At 48.1% G+C, this 14,935-nt stretch overlaps 1 protein-coding gene and 1 long non-coding RNA gene across 2 annotated transcripts; one reads left to right on the forward strand and one right to left on the reverse strand.

Moving 5' to 3' along the window:
* Positions 1-800: 800 nt before the first annotated feature.
* Positions 801-12,848, forward strand: LOC311113302. The gene is made up of 4 exons (XR_014611003.1): positions 801-1,400; positions 1,512-1,592; positions 1,855-1,911; positions 12,368-12,848. It is a non-coding gene; the product is annotated as an uncharacterized lncRNA (long non-coding RNA).
* Positions 4,190-7,608, reverse strand: LOC311113338 (protein diaphanous homolog 1-like; the record flags this gene model as incomplete). Its single annotated transcript, XM_084156555.1, has 3 exons — positions 4,190-4,697; positions 4,965-5,895; positions 7,555-7,608. 2 exons carry the CDS (start codon positions 7,606-7,608, stop codon positions 5,269-5,271), a joined length of 681 nt encoding a protein of 226 aa, XP_084012681.1. The 3' UTR covers positions 4,190-4,697; positions 4,965-5,268.
* Positions 12,849-14,935: the final 2,087 nt, after the last annotated feature.

The raw sequence follows: 14,935 nt of genomic DNA on the forward strand, positions 1-14,935 counted from the left end.
CTATAAGACATGACTAGGGCTTTGTCCTTATTTTTCATGAGCTATTACAAGTTCAAATTCATTTAGTTCATTCAAATGGCAGAATACAATTGGATTCTGAATTGCATGATAGAACATTTAATAAAAAGACAACAAAACTAACATACATGTAACATAAGTTTAGGGAACTATTGTTGTGGATGTTATGAGTTGCCGTTCAATAATTGAGTCATGTACGGGATGGATGATCTTTTAGATCATTCAGTTCTTGCATTGACAGCTCTGAGTTTCCTGACTTCCAGAGGTTGTGATGATTGGTTGTGGTAGGAAGTTCCTGTTGCCAGACTGGAGGAGATGATGGGCAGACTGGGCAGAGATTGAGGGTTGAGTGTGCTGATGTGTAGCTGCTGTATCATGGTCCAAGGATATTCCAGCATGCTTGTTTCTTTATTCACTCCAATTGTCCAGTAATGGTTGAGGTGAGATACTAGTGCCGTGCAGGGGCACTGTATTCTAGTACAGGCCCAAAGTTGGTGGTGTAGATGGTTACTAGGCTGGGTTTGGGAATGAAACCCATCATCCCGGCGTTGCAACTGCAATGTCTACCAACTGAGCCACAGAGAACCACAAAGAGTTTCTGGTTACGCTTTTCCACTTGTTGGTCCAGCTCAGGTCATCCTGGATCCCAGCAGTTTAATATCAGATGTTGTTTGCAGAGTGTTCCCATTTAGGTACAAGGGTTCCAAAGGGGGTGGGTTGTGTGTAAAGCAAACATGCAGGACTTTGCACTTGTTTGGGTTGAGCTGCGTGGAGTTCTCATCTACCTAGGAGCACATATTTTCTAGACCATGTTGAAGGCTGGAGAGCTGCCTTACCCTAATGCACTCTGCAATGTTCATGTCATCAATGTATTTCCACCTGTGATCGAACTTCTGAAGTGCGCTGTCGATGAGGGCCAGGAAGATAAGGGGTCCAAGAAGTGTACCTTGAGTCACTCCACAGGTCAGATGTTGCCATGGTGAAAGGGTGCCTTAGTACCGCACCCTCTGCTTCCTTTTGGAGATGAAGCTGCTGTTATTATAGTGCATATGTAATGGTCTTACTTGCATTAGTGAATTTTACATTTCCATTTTTTACATTTTCGTCATTTAGCAGACGCTCTTATCCAGAGTGACTTACAGTTAGTGAGTGCATACATATTTCATACTGGCCCCCCGTGGGAAACGAACCCACAAACCTGGCGTTGCAAGCGCCATGCTCTACCAACTGAGCTACAGGGGACTTACATAATGGATAGGAGGGTGACCAAGACATCTGTCGTCGACCTGCCATTTTTGCATCCAAGCTGTCTTGGGTCAAGCTTGTGGCCAATGACTTCCAGCATCCAATCGGTGGCAAAACTCTCATCCACCTTAGCTCCGGTATTCCAGAATTGTTCCAGTGTTCTACATCTGTAATGCCTGTAGAACCATTCAGACTATGTTCATGGTGTTTCTTAATTATGTTTCTTAATTATATTTTCTGTCTCCAAGACACCCAAGTTCCGGCCGAGAAATGAGAACTATAAACAGTGGAGGTTCCATTTCTCATGCTGGCAGTCTATTGAAAAAAAGGTAAATGTCATTATGACCATTGAAATTCCACAGTAGCCTGTCAAGTACAATACTATTTTGTTATTTGACAGATATAGTGTCAATATAGGTCTGTAGAATAATTATAAATTAATGCTAACAGATCATTTTACCTTATCTAACTAAGAGTATGTTTAAATAGAATATAGCCTATATTTGTGACTTTATACGTGTATTTAGATCACATTGATAAAAAGACAGGATATCTTGTGGTTCACTGATCGGTGTCATGTATGTTACCTAGATAACTGCATGGTGTAAGGAGAGTGAGGAGAAGTATGGCCATTCACCTCATGTGCAGGTATGTTAATAACATTAATTAGATACACATTTCACATTGAAAGTGAAGTCAACATAACATAGTAATATTTTTCCCAAATAGCATACTTTTTACCCAAATAAATGCTGTAATAAATTGTATTTTCTTTCCATGTGAAATGACTTTATTTTGCAGTTGTTCATACTGCAATGTTCGATCTGTTCATGTTATTTTGTTAATCCAGGCGTTGTTCATGATAAACAGTGTCTTTGAATAAATTTTTTAAACATTTTTGGTAATGTAGAAAATAATAGCATTCACACATTTCTACAAATTCGGTTAGGCATGATATTCCTTGTCAGACTCATCAAAGCTACTTTTCTCAAAATCGAGTTAATAACATAAAATCCCACTTTTGTATCAACAATTTAACGTGACCTTATGGTGAGAGTGAGAGTGACAGATGTAATGATGATGTGAGACGATTTGATTTGATTTGATTATTATTTACATTCTTTAATTCAAGTTCTCTCTGTACACATACAATTGCTTGAAGAAACAACCCCAATATGAATGAAGAAAATATCCATGGAAGGGTGATCCAAAAGGCAATGTTAGTTGGTTGTATCTACACGGTGCTAAACATATCCACATTTGGCTTTGTATTCACACACATCTATTCCCTGCTCTTAAGCAAGAGGGCTGAGCTCATTACATCTTCCATGGTCTTAATAACTTAAATGGATTAAGCTTTGACCAGTTCAAAGCCAGGCTGAAACTCTACCCCAAAAGAGTCTTTATCAACAGAACCATATTGCCCTTTCATGTTAGAATGTGGTTTAAACATCAAGGAGTAAAACTGTGGGTTTACTGAGACCTATTCTTAGTTTTTCAAGGAACTGACTTGGATGTAAGTCCATCTTTCGTGAGGTATTAGCTACAATATCTGCAGTACAGAAACTATTCCACAATGGGTGGTACCACATGCACATAGTTCTGCAGTAGACTCCTTATGCTATAAAAACGCATGTTGCCAGTCAACATGCATGAGGACCTGTCTGCCTGTCCTCTGATCATGCAAGTAACATAAGTGGATCAATCCTCTATACATTGTCAAGGGGGGAGGATAATGACAATGAAAAAATGTACATGTATACAGCATGTACAGAAATAGAGAAAAAAAAAAGCAGACGTACAGTACCAGTCAAAAGGTTGGACACACCTACTCATTCAAGGGTTTTTCTTTATTTTTACTGTTTTCTACATTGTAAAATAATAGTGAAGACATCAAAACTTTGAAATAACACATATGGAATCATGTAGTAGTCAAAAAAGTGTTCAACAAATCAAAATATATTTTATATTTGAGATTCTTCAAATAGCCACCCTTTGCCTTGATGACAGCTTTGCACACTCTTGGCATTCTCTCAACCAGCTTCATGAGGTAGTCACCTGGAATGCATTTCAATTAACAGGTGTGCCTTCATAAAAGTTAATTTGTGGAATTTCTTTCCTTCTTAATGAATTTGAGCCAATCAGTTGTGTTGTGACAAGGTAGGGGGTTATACAGAAGATAGCCCTATTTGGTAAAAGACCAAGTCCATATTATGGCAAGAACAGCTCAAATAAGCAAAGAGAAATGACAGTCCATCATTACTTTAAGACATGAAGGTCAGTCAATCTGGAAAATGTCAGGAACCCTTAAAATGTATTCAAGTGCAGTCGTAAAAACCATCAATCGCTGTGATGAAACTGGCTCTCATGAGGACCGCCACAGGAATGGAAGACTCAGAGTTACCTCTGCTGCAGAGGATAAGTTCATTAGAGTTACCAGCCTCAGAAATTGCAGCCCAAATAAATGCTTCACAGAGTTCAAGTCACAGACACATCTCAACATCAACTGTTCAGAGGAGACTGTGTGAATCAGGCCTTCATGGTCGAATTGCTGCAAAGAAACCACTACTAAAGGACAACAATAAGAAGAGACCTGCTTGGGCCAAGAAACACGAGCAATGGACATTAGACCGGTGGAAATGTGTCCTTTGGTCTGGAGTCCAAGTTTGAGATTTTTGGTTCCAACCGCCGTGTCTTTGTGAGACACGGTGTGGGTGAACGGATGATCTCCGCATGTGTAGTTCCCACCGTAAAGCATGGAGGAGGAGGTGTTATGGTGTGGGGGTGCTTTGCTGGTGACACTGTCTGTGAATTATTTAGAATTCAAGGCACACTTAACCAGCATGGCTACCACAGCATTCTGCAGCGATACGCCATCCCATCTGGTTTGGGCTTAGTGGGACTGTCATTTGTTTTTCAACAGGACAATAATATATAATAATAATATATGCCATTTAGCAGACGCTTTTATCCAAAGCGACTTACATGGAGACAACCTTTGAAAAAGCCCATTAGTGCTCTATATATAGCCAGTAAATCAGTGACTCCTCCCTGTGAACCAGAGAGCTAGAACAGTAGAGATGAGGATTGTGGAACACACTCAACATGTAATATCATATAACACAAACACACACACACACACACACACACACACACACACACACACACACACACAGAGAGACACACACAGAGACACACACACACAGAGAGAGATAGATACAGACACAGTTTAGGTAGGCTTTTGATTGGTCCGCCCTATCCCTATTGGACAACACAACGGCTGAAATCTGAAGCTTGGAATTGTATTGGTTGGCACTTGTTTCTTTTTCATTTACATTTACATACAGTATATTTGACAATTAAAGAGCAACATTTAATAGGGTTTAAATCAAACCATGTCGAAAAAAAGCAGTTGGGAATTCCATCATATCCCTCTGGAAAAATGTAGGACCACTCCTGAGAAAGAGTCTTTGGATTCTCACAATGCACTTCAGACAGAGGAAAGTAGATGGATACATAGTGATAGTCTGTGTGAGAGAAATAGAGAGAGAAATAGATAGAGTGCAGTGGCTGTGTGCAGATGCTGATGCTTGAACATTGATATGTTTATATAGCAAAGCAAGAGTCGTCCCTCAGCATGGAAAACCCTGGGGGTGTGGTCATGTTGAGAGCCCCGCCCTCACCCATTAGTCCCTTCAGACCCAGTATGTCCAGTCCCGTGGTCCCATGAAGGACAAGGGGCACAGACTCTTCCTTTAACTGGCAGGAGGATGAAGTTGCCGTAGTGTCTACATTTTTCTATGGTTAAGGTTAGGATATGGGTAAGATGAGCTGACCCTAGATCTGTGGCTAAGGGACAACCTCTACCCATCTCCTTTAACTGGACCGTGATAGGCTGTCCTCTAAGAGGTCCTCTAGTGACCCCGCCCCCTCTGTGCTAGGCTCCTCCTTCTGCTCCATCTCGGTCTTCTTAATGGGGGGTTTGCTGAAGCGGGGCGGGGTGTCCTACGGCATCAACTCTTTGGCCAAGATGTTCGTCACTGCATGACCAGCTCTATGGTTGGCAGCTTGTCGTGGTCCTCTCTTCCTCCTGAAGGCAGCACCAGACTGCAGCGCCTCCATCAGGCCATCCATGATACCAGTCTCATCACCCTCTGCCTTGAGGTCCAGTTGTTGGCTTCTCTTCTGTTTCTCCTCCTTCTCCCTGTCAGCCTTCTCCTTGGCCAGCTTGGCTCTCTTCATCTTCTCCTCTGACTCCCTCCTCTTCGCATTCTCCTTCACTGCTTGCTGGAACATGTTCTTGAAGTTGTTGAGGTCAATGAAGAACTCTTCGACAGAAATCTTGCGAGGGAACACAAAGTATTCCCCCAGGTCAGAGTACTGCTTCTCCATGTTCTTATGCATCATGTCCAACTTCTCATGTTGCTCTCTGGCACTGGCACTGGCCACAAAGCTAGTCATTTTCTCTACGAACATGTCCCTATCACTCTGTGGAGGAGGGAAGGTCTCCAGGTCTTTGTCCAGAGTCTTCAGCGCACAGCCCATCTGCTCCAGGTTCTTCTGCAGGGTCTCAGCTGACACTCGGCTGGCCTTCTCGACAATGACCCAACACACCTCCAGGCTGTGTAAGGGCTATTTTACCAAGAAGGAGAGTGATGGAGTACTGCATCAGATGACCTGGCCTCCACAATCCCCCGACCTCAACCCAATTGAGATGGTTTGGGATGAGTAGGACGGCAGAGTGATGGAAAAGCAGCCAACAAGTGCTCAGCATATGTGGGAACTCTTTCAAGACTGTTAGAAAAGCATTCCAGGTGAAGCTGGTTGAGAAAATGCCAAGAGTGTGCAAAGCTGTCATCAAGGCAAAGGGTGGCTATTTGAAGAATCTCAAATATAAAATATATTTTGATTAACACTTTTTTGGTTACTACATGATTCCATATGTGTTATTTCATAGTGTTGATGTCTTCACTATTATTCTACAATGTAGACAATAGTAAAAATAAAGAAAAACCCTTGAATGAGTGTCACGACTTCCTCCGAAGCTGCCTCCCCTCCTTGTTCGGGCATGCTTTGACATTCGTCGTCACCAGCCTTCTATCCACTGCCGCTCCATATCTCATCATTCCATGTGTCTTGTCTTGTCAATTACACACACCTGGTTCATATTCCCCTCATTAGTACATGTATAAGTGTTCCCTCTGCCCCCTTGTTCTTGTGGGTGATTGTGTCATGTGAGATGAGTGTAGCTCGGTGGCGCTACCTGTACTTTGTATTGCCCGGGTATATTTTCCCTGTGTGCCTGTATTTGTTCCAGTGCGCCTGTTTTGCTCACTGGACTGTTCACGCTATCAAGCGTAACTGTGTACTACAGAAATAAACTCTGTATTCTGTGATTTACCCTCCTGCACCTGACTCCTTCAAATCACACTCTCACAGAATCACCCACCCGCTATGGAGTCAGCGGGAGAGGAGTGCATGCCTGGAGTCGTGGCACGGGTCCAGGAGCATTCAACGATGCTAGCCAGCTTGGGAGAAGCGATGGATCGGGTTCTTCAGGTCGTCCAACGCCTGGAGAGGACAGGACCCGTCTGTCGAGACCAGCTGGGCAACCCGATCCAGCCACCCACACTCCAGCACCCAGAGGGATCCATATATCCCGAACACGGGAGTTCGACGGGACAGCTGCTCTCTGCCAAGGATTCCTCCTCCAACTGGAGCTCTACTTCTCCAGCATCAGGCTGGTCCCATCAGAGCGGGAGAAGGTGTCCGCCCTCGTCTCCTGCCTCTCGGGGAAAGCCCTGGAGTGGGCCAACGCGGTCTGGAACGAAGGAGGAGCCGCGTTGGACAACTACGGGGAGTTCGCTCGCCTCTTTCGAGCTGTCTTCGATCACCCGCCCGAAGGTCGAGAGGCAGGCGAGCAGCTGGTCCGTCTGAGGCAGGGGATGAGGACTGCGCAGGACTTCACCTTGGAGTTTCGGACTCTAGCAGCTGGGTCCGGGTGGAACGAGCGGGCCCTTATCGACCACTTCCGGTGCCATCTGCGGGAGGACGTCCGAAGTAGGCTAGCCTGCCAGGACACCATGTTGTCCTTCACACAACTGGTGGACATGGCCATCCGTTTGGACAACCTGCTGGCAGCCAGAGGATGTCCTGGAGGGGGTCTGCCCGTTCCCACCCCGGCCGACTCGGATCCCGAGCTGATGGAGCTGGGTGGAACCACGATCTGAGAGAGTGGAGGATGACAGCGCCAGTGTCACTCTGGTGGCACGAAGGGACATTACACCGCACGTTGTCGTCAGCATTCTTTTGGTTCTGGACGCGGCAGGCAGGGCACTCTTGCATCACCCCAGGTATCGAACACCCACACTCGTTCAGAGCCCTCTGCTGCGCACTGTACCCTACCCATCTACTTTCCTGATCACATGGTAGTTCCCCAGTGTAAGGCACTAGTCGATTCAGGCGCAGCTGGGAACTTTATGGACAGGGCATTCTCACACAGTCTAGGCATTTCATTGGTTCCCCTATCCATTCCACTCCCCATCAGAGCACTTGATAGTCGACCATTAGGGTCCGGGTTTGTTAGGGAAGTTACAGCACCAGTCATCATGATTACCCATGAGATATATTGCAAGCAAGTCACTTTTTATTATTATTGAGTCTCCTGCTTTCCCTGTGGTATTAGGTATCCCTTGGTTAGCACTCCACAACCCCACCTTCTCATGGCCGCAGAGGGTTCTCACGGGGTGGTCGCGAGAGTGTCAGGGTAGGTGTCTAGGTGTTTCCGTTGGTGCAACCACGGTGGAAAGTCCAGACAGTACCTCCACCGTGCGCATTCCCCCCGAATACCTTGAATTGGTGCACAAGTTTTCTAGAACGCGGGCGACCAAGTTACCACCTCATCGGGCGGGGGATTGCGCGATAAACCTCCGGGTAGACGCTGTGCCTCCCAGGAGTCATGTGTATCCCCTGTCACAGGCTGAAACGGAGGCTATGGAAACATACGTCACTGAGTCCCTGCGCCAGGGGTACATACGTTCCTCCACTTCACCCGCTTCCTCAAGTTTCTTTTTTTGTGAAGAACAAAGACGGCAGTCTGCGCCTTTGCATTGATTATCGACCACTGAACAAGGAGACAATAAGATTTAGTTATCCTCTCCCCCTCATTCCTTCAGTGATTGAGTCAATGCATGGGGCGCTGTCACGGTTTCGGCCGAGGCTGCTCCTCCTCCTTGTTCGGGCAGGTTTCGGCGGTCGTCGTCCCCGGAGTACTAGCTGCCACCGATCTATGTTTCATGTTCGTTTGGTTTTGTCTTGATGTTGTACACCTGTGTCTAGTTAGTCCTCATTAGTGTTCTATTTAGTTCTCGTTGTGTGTGTTTGGTGTTGTGTGTGATTGCTCTTCTGTTTGGTGTTCTGAGCTACGTACTTCCCTCCGTTGTTTGGAGAGGTTTTCGCACATGTTAGTGCGCCTTTTGTTTGACGCCTGTGTGCGCCTTTATTTCGCCTCTGGGCTTATTGTGCTCGTGTACTACGTGAATAATTCACTAAAGTCTTTTGGACTTAGCTTCTGCGTCCTGCGCTTAATTCCTGCACCACACCCACCTTCAGCACCCCTGACAGAATCACACACCTTTATGAATGGAATCAGCAGGAGCAACAGTCACGCCTGAGTCGCTGGAGGAGCATGTCCGCGGCCAGGATGACCAGATCAGACAACTGGGGACCGCTCTACAGGACGTCATCAACACCCTGCACCGATGGGAGTCCAGAGGGGTACCCACACCTCCACCTACCCTGCCACCCCCATCGGCCTGTCCACCAGTCCCAGGTCCGGAACCCAGTGGGATTCGGCTCTCGCTCCCGAGGGCGTATGACGGAACAGCTGCCGGGTGTCAGGGGTTCCTCCTGCCGAGTGGAGGAGGATGGACGCCACCACCATCTCCTACGCCGAGTTCTCCCGTCGCTTCAAGGCCGTGTTCGACCATCCACCTGAGGGCAAAGCGGCGGGGGAGCGTCTATTCCACCTGAGACAGGGGAGGAGGAGCGCACAGGCGTTCGTGCTGGAGTTCCGGACTCTAGCGGCAGACGCAGGGTGGAATGAACGGGCCCTCATCGACCAATTTCGATGTAGCCTACGGGAGGACGTTCAACGTGAGTTGGCCTGCAGGGACACCAATTTCACCTTCGACCAGTTGGTCGATATGTCCATCCGTCTGGACACCCTGCTGGCCACCCGTGGACGTCCCGAGTGGGGTCCATCCATTCCACCCTCCGGCACCTCCGAGCCGAGCCCTATGGAGCTCGGGGGTGCCGGCGCTAGAGAAAGGAGGAGGAGGAGCCCGAGGGGGCCTGTCCCCTGCACCAAGTGCGGTCGTGGAGGGCACACTGCGGCCAGGTGCTGGGGAGGGTTCCCCGAGGGAGGAGAAAACAGGCCACGCACTGGGGAGCCTGCCCAGGTGAGTAGACGCCCCACTTACCCAGAGCTCTCTGTTGCGCACTTTTGTATACCTGTTTGTTTTCCACAGGTTGCACCTCATTCCCAGCATAAGGCGCTAGTAGATTCAGGCGCAGCTGGGAATTTTGTTGATCGGAAGTTCTGTTTAGATTTAGGGGTCCCTCTCCTGCCTGTTGACAAACCTTTTCCCGTTCATGCTTTAGATAGCCGCCCGTTGGGGTCGGGGTTGATTAGGGAAGTCACAGCGCCACTTAGGATGTGTGCGCAGGGGGGTCATGAGGAAACTATACAGTTGTATCTGATCGACTCTCCTGCGTACCCGGTGGTGCTGGGAATTCCCTGGTTAAGCACCCATAACCCTGCTATTTCGTGGCAACAGAGGGCTCTCAATGGGTGGTCTGCTCAGTGTGAGGGGCGATGTCTGGGTGTTTCCGTAGGGGCGACTTCGGTGGAAAGTCCAAACCAAGTGCCCGCACTGCACATTCCGCCTGAATATGGGGATTTAGCTCTCGTGTTTAGTAAAGCTAGGGCGACGCAGTTGCCTCCTCATAGACAGGGGGATTGTGCGATTGATCTCCAGGCAGGAGCAGCGCTCCCACGGAGCCACGTGTATCCTTTGTCTCAAGAGGAGAGAAAAGCTATGGAAACTTACATAGCCGAATCTTTGAGACAGGGATACATACGGCCCTCCACTTCTCCCGCCTCCTCGAGCTTCTTTTTTGTGAAGAAAAAAGATGGAGGGTTGCGCCTGTGCATCGATTACCGTGGTCTCAATCAGATTACTGTGAAATACAGTTATCCACTCCCTCTGATTGCGACCATGACGGAGTCATTGCATGGAGCGCGGTTTTTCACAAAACTGGATCTCAGGAGCGCGTATAACTTGGTGTCCCCACGGCCCTGCAAACTGCGGAGACCCTGTTTACACACGTCTTCCGGCACTATGGGGTACCAGAGGATATAGTGTCTGACCGAGGTCCACAGTTCACATCCAATGTCTGGAAGGCGTTCATGGAACGTCTGGGGGTCTCGGTCAGCCTGACCTCTGGTTTCCACCCCGAGTCTAATGGGCAGGTGGAACGGGTAAATCAGGATGTGGGTAGGTTCCTGCGGTCCTACTGTCAGGATCGGCCGGGGGAGTGGTCGGTGTTCTTGCCATGGGCCGAATATGCCCAGAACTCTCTCCGTCACTCCTCCACTAACCTAACGCCATTCCAATGTGTTACCAACCGGTTCTGGCACCGTGGCACCAGAGCCAGACTGAGGCTCCTGCGGTGGATGACTGGTTTCGGTGCGCGGAGGAGACATGGGACGCTGCCCACGTCCACCTCCAATGTGCCATGCGTCGTCAGAAGGCCAACGCTGACTGATACAGGGTGATCGGGTCTGGCTCTCGACCCGGAATCTGCCCCTCCGCCTGCCCTGCCGGAAGCTGAGCCCGCGGTTTGTGGGGCCGTTCAAAGTCCTGAGGAGAATCAACGAGGTTATTACTCCCCCATGATTACCGTATTAAACCCTCGTTTCATGTGTCTCTCCTCAGGCCGGTGGTGGCTGGTCCGCTCCAGGAGTCTGAAGTGCGGGAGGTCCCTCCGCCTCCTCTGGACATCGAGGGGGCCCCGGCGTACTCCGTCTGTTCCATCCTGGATTTGAGGAGTCGGTGTGGGGCCTTCAGTACCTCGTGGAGTGGGAGGGGTACTGTCCGGAGGAATGGTGCTGGGGTCCCGGTGAGGGATATCCTCGATCCCTCCCTGTTGCGGGATTTCCACCGTTGCCATCATGCTCGCCCTGCTCCGCGTCCTTCTGGCCGTCCCCAAGGCCGGGGTCGGCGCACTGCTGGAGCTGCGCGTCAAGGGGGGGGGGGGGGGGGGGGGGGGGGGGGGGGTACTGTCACGACTTCCTCCAAAGCTGCCTCCCCTCCTTGTTTGGGCAGGCTTCGGTGTTCGTCGTCACCGGACTTCTAGCCACTGCTGCTCCATATCTCATCATTCCATTTGTCTTGTCTTGTCAATTACACACACCTGGTTCATATTCCCCTCATTAGTACATGTACATCCTCCTGTAGCTCAGTTGGTAGAGCATGGCACTTGCAGCGCCAGGGTTGTGGGTTCAATTCCCACAGGGGGCCAGTATGAAAAATGTATGCACTCACTAACTGTAAGTCGCTCTGGATAAGAGCGTCTGCTAAATGACTAAAATGTAATGTAAATGTATAATTGCCCCCTTGTGGGTGATTGTTTCATGTGATATGAGTGTAGCTCGATGGAGCTACCTTTACTTTGTATTGCCGGGGTATATTTTCTCTGTGTGCCTATATTTGTTCCAGTGCGCCTGTTTTGCGCACTGGACTGTTGATGCTATCCAGCATAACTGTGTACTACGGAATAAACTCTGTATTCTGTGATTTACCCTCCTGCGCCTGACTCCTTCAAATCACACTCTCACAATGAGTAGGTGTGTCCAAACTTTTGACTGGTACTGTACATTTAAAAAAAGCATAATTAAAAACCCTTTCCAAACTCTGTCCCACTCCCAAACTAATATCACCCAGGAATACACTGGGTACGACACCTCTCCTTCAGCTCTCCTTTCCTTTCCTCTCTTCTCCTCTCCTCTCTCAGTTCATCCTCCACTCTCACCCCAATGTAGGTCAAGTGGCCTTCTCTGTTGGCAATGGCATCATGGATTCCCTCTTCCCTCCTTCTCGGCGCTGGAACAACAACTCTGTGTTCCGGGCCAGACTGGGAAGTTTCTCTGGACTCCACAGGTAAATTGTGGGAAAGTTATTGGTTGGCCACACTCAGGTGGCCGGGGGATCAGATGCAGTGGTAGGTACAGTTGGTCTCATTCTGCCCCGCCGGTCCGCACTCTAGGAGCAGCCCCCCTCAACTGGAAAAGAGTTCAGGACCAGACACACTGTGATCTTGGAAATCAAGGCACTTTACTAAAACATTATTAATTTTAGTGAGTGAGAACTATCATAGTTTTAGTAAGTGAGACACTTCTTTTGCTGTGAGCACTGACCTGTGTGTTTCTCCTCAGCATCAGGAGGCAGCAGGTGGTTTATACAGGCGATGGTCTGGCTGGGAGCCTTTTCTACAGGGGCTGGGCAGGGTGGTCTGGCTGGGAGCCACTTCTACAGGGGCTGGGCAGGGTGGTCTGGCTGGGAGCCGCTTCTACAGGGGCTGGGCAGGGTGGTCTGGCTGGGAGCCGCTTCTACAGGGGCTGGGCAGGGTGGTCTGGCTGGGAGCCGCTTCTACAGGGGCTGGGCAGGGAGCCTCCTGATCTAGTCCCAGCTGGAGACGCCTCATGTGACGGACCACCGCTGTGGCATTAAACGTTTGCTGCATGACCAAACATAATCCCATCAGAGACGTATGCATGAATAAACCCCTTGTAAAGGGACCCTTATTGTAAAATTCTATTTTGCACCATAAAGCTCACAAAATGTTACATGAAGTCATAATAGTTGATGGTAGGACAGCATAATAAGAATAACCCACCCTCCATTTGCTCTTGGGGAGCTCTGTTGGGGGGGCACAAGAATATGTGCAAGAAGGTGTGCGTGTGTGTGAGTTCATGCATGCGGGTGCACTGTACCAGGGGTGCTGAAGAGCCTCGTCACATGTGTAGCGTACCCTTGGGTCCTTCTCTATCAGGTGGACTATAAGGTCTTTAGCTAAAAAAACACCACAGGGACACACGATTTATGTCACTCTCATCTGAGAGTGGAGGACCTGAGTCGAAGATATCGTCAAGAAAGGGGGTGGAGAGAGAGGAACATGTGAAATGTCAAAATAATGACAGACGAATACTGCCAGTTAAACAAGATGTAAAAGACTGAAGACTGGAAATACTTAAACCAGGAGTATTATGTATTAAGTATTATTTGATGTATTATTATATTTTTTGATAATTACATATCGGGATATTATTTTTGATGATATATCGTATCGTTTTGAAAATATTGCAATATCATTTTTGCGCTAGTTTGCTGTACTTACACCAAAACTCCAGTATTTTTCCTTCATAGCTTGTTGTCCATCTTGTTTTTAAATAGGGAGCCAATTTGTTTTCAGCACTTTTATTTCCATGACTGCTTAAAACGTGTTTCTCATGGCTCTCTCTTGTCCCTCTGCAGCAGACATACATATGGTGAGCAATATGTTTGGAACATCGAATCGAAATAAAATCACAGTATCGAATCGCAATACATATAGAATTGTGAGAATTGCAATACGTATCGTATTGGCACCTAAGTATTGTGATAATATCGCCTCGTGAAGTCCCTGGCAATTCCCAGCCCTAACCAGGAATGGACAGTCCCCATTTATGACTAGTCCATAATGTAATAACTGCCAATAATGTAATAGCTTTTTCATTTCTAACATAATAACCAGTCTCCTGGATCCTAGCGATAGATAGAGAGAAAGAGAGATCTAGAGATAGATAGAAGGTAGTAACCCTGTCACTATAGTCCACACCAGTCTCCTGGCCAGCATCACAGTGAGATGGAAGTTCTGCAGAGAGATGAGACAATATAAACAGATTGAAGGAATGAGTGTGTGTGTTTGTTTGTGTGTGTGCGTGTATGTACATTTGCTCACCAGAGAGGTAGAGGCAGCAGGTGGCTGTGTGTGTGTGTATGTGTGTCTGCGTGCAGTTGTGAGTGCGAGTGTTTGTCTATATTACTACTAACCAGAGACGTTGAGGCTGCTGGACGACTATAGGGTTACGGCGTTTATGGTCACCGGCGTCTGTCGTCCTCCGTGTGTGGGGTAGCCTTCAAAATAAAAGTCCCTCGTTGAAAGTGATGCAAACGGATACAAGTAATGGAATCATCCCATATTTTGACTGGGTAAGGCTAAACAAGGTTGGAATGTTCTTACATAATTAGTTTCACAATAAACAGAAAACATTGTTGAATTCCCACTGTGGATGTATTAGGCGGCAGGTAGCCTAGCGGTTAAGAGTGTTGAGTCAGTAACCGAAAGGTCTCTGGTTCGAATCCCTGAGCCGGTAAGGTGGAAAAATCTGCTGTTCTGCCCTTGAGCAAGGCAGTTAACCCCCAACAACAACTGCTCCCTGGTCGCCGATGATGTGGACGTTGATTAAGGCAGCCCCCAACGGACCCAGCTGGGCTAGCTAGGAGCATCTGACCAATGACAGGATGTATGGATCGATATCTCTCAGGTGGGGGAGAGCTAGACTATGTGC

The sequence above is a fragment of the Coregonus lavaretus genome (genome assembly GCF_964263955.1).
Source record: "Coregonus lavaretus genome assembly, chromosome: 40".
Classification (NCBI taxonomy): Eukaryota; Metazoa; Chordata; class Actinopteri; order Salmoniformes; family Salmonidae; genus Coregonus; species Coregonus lavaretus.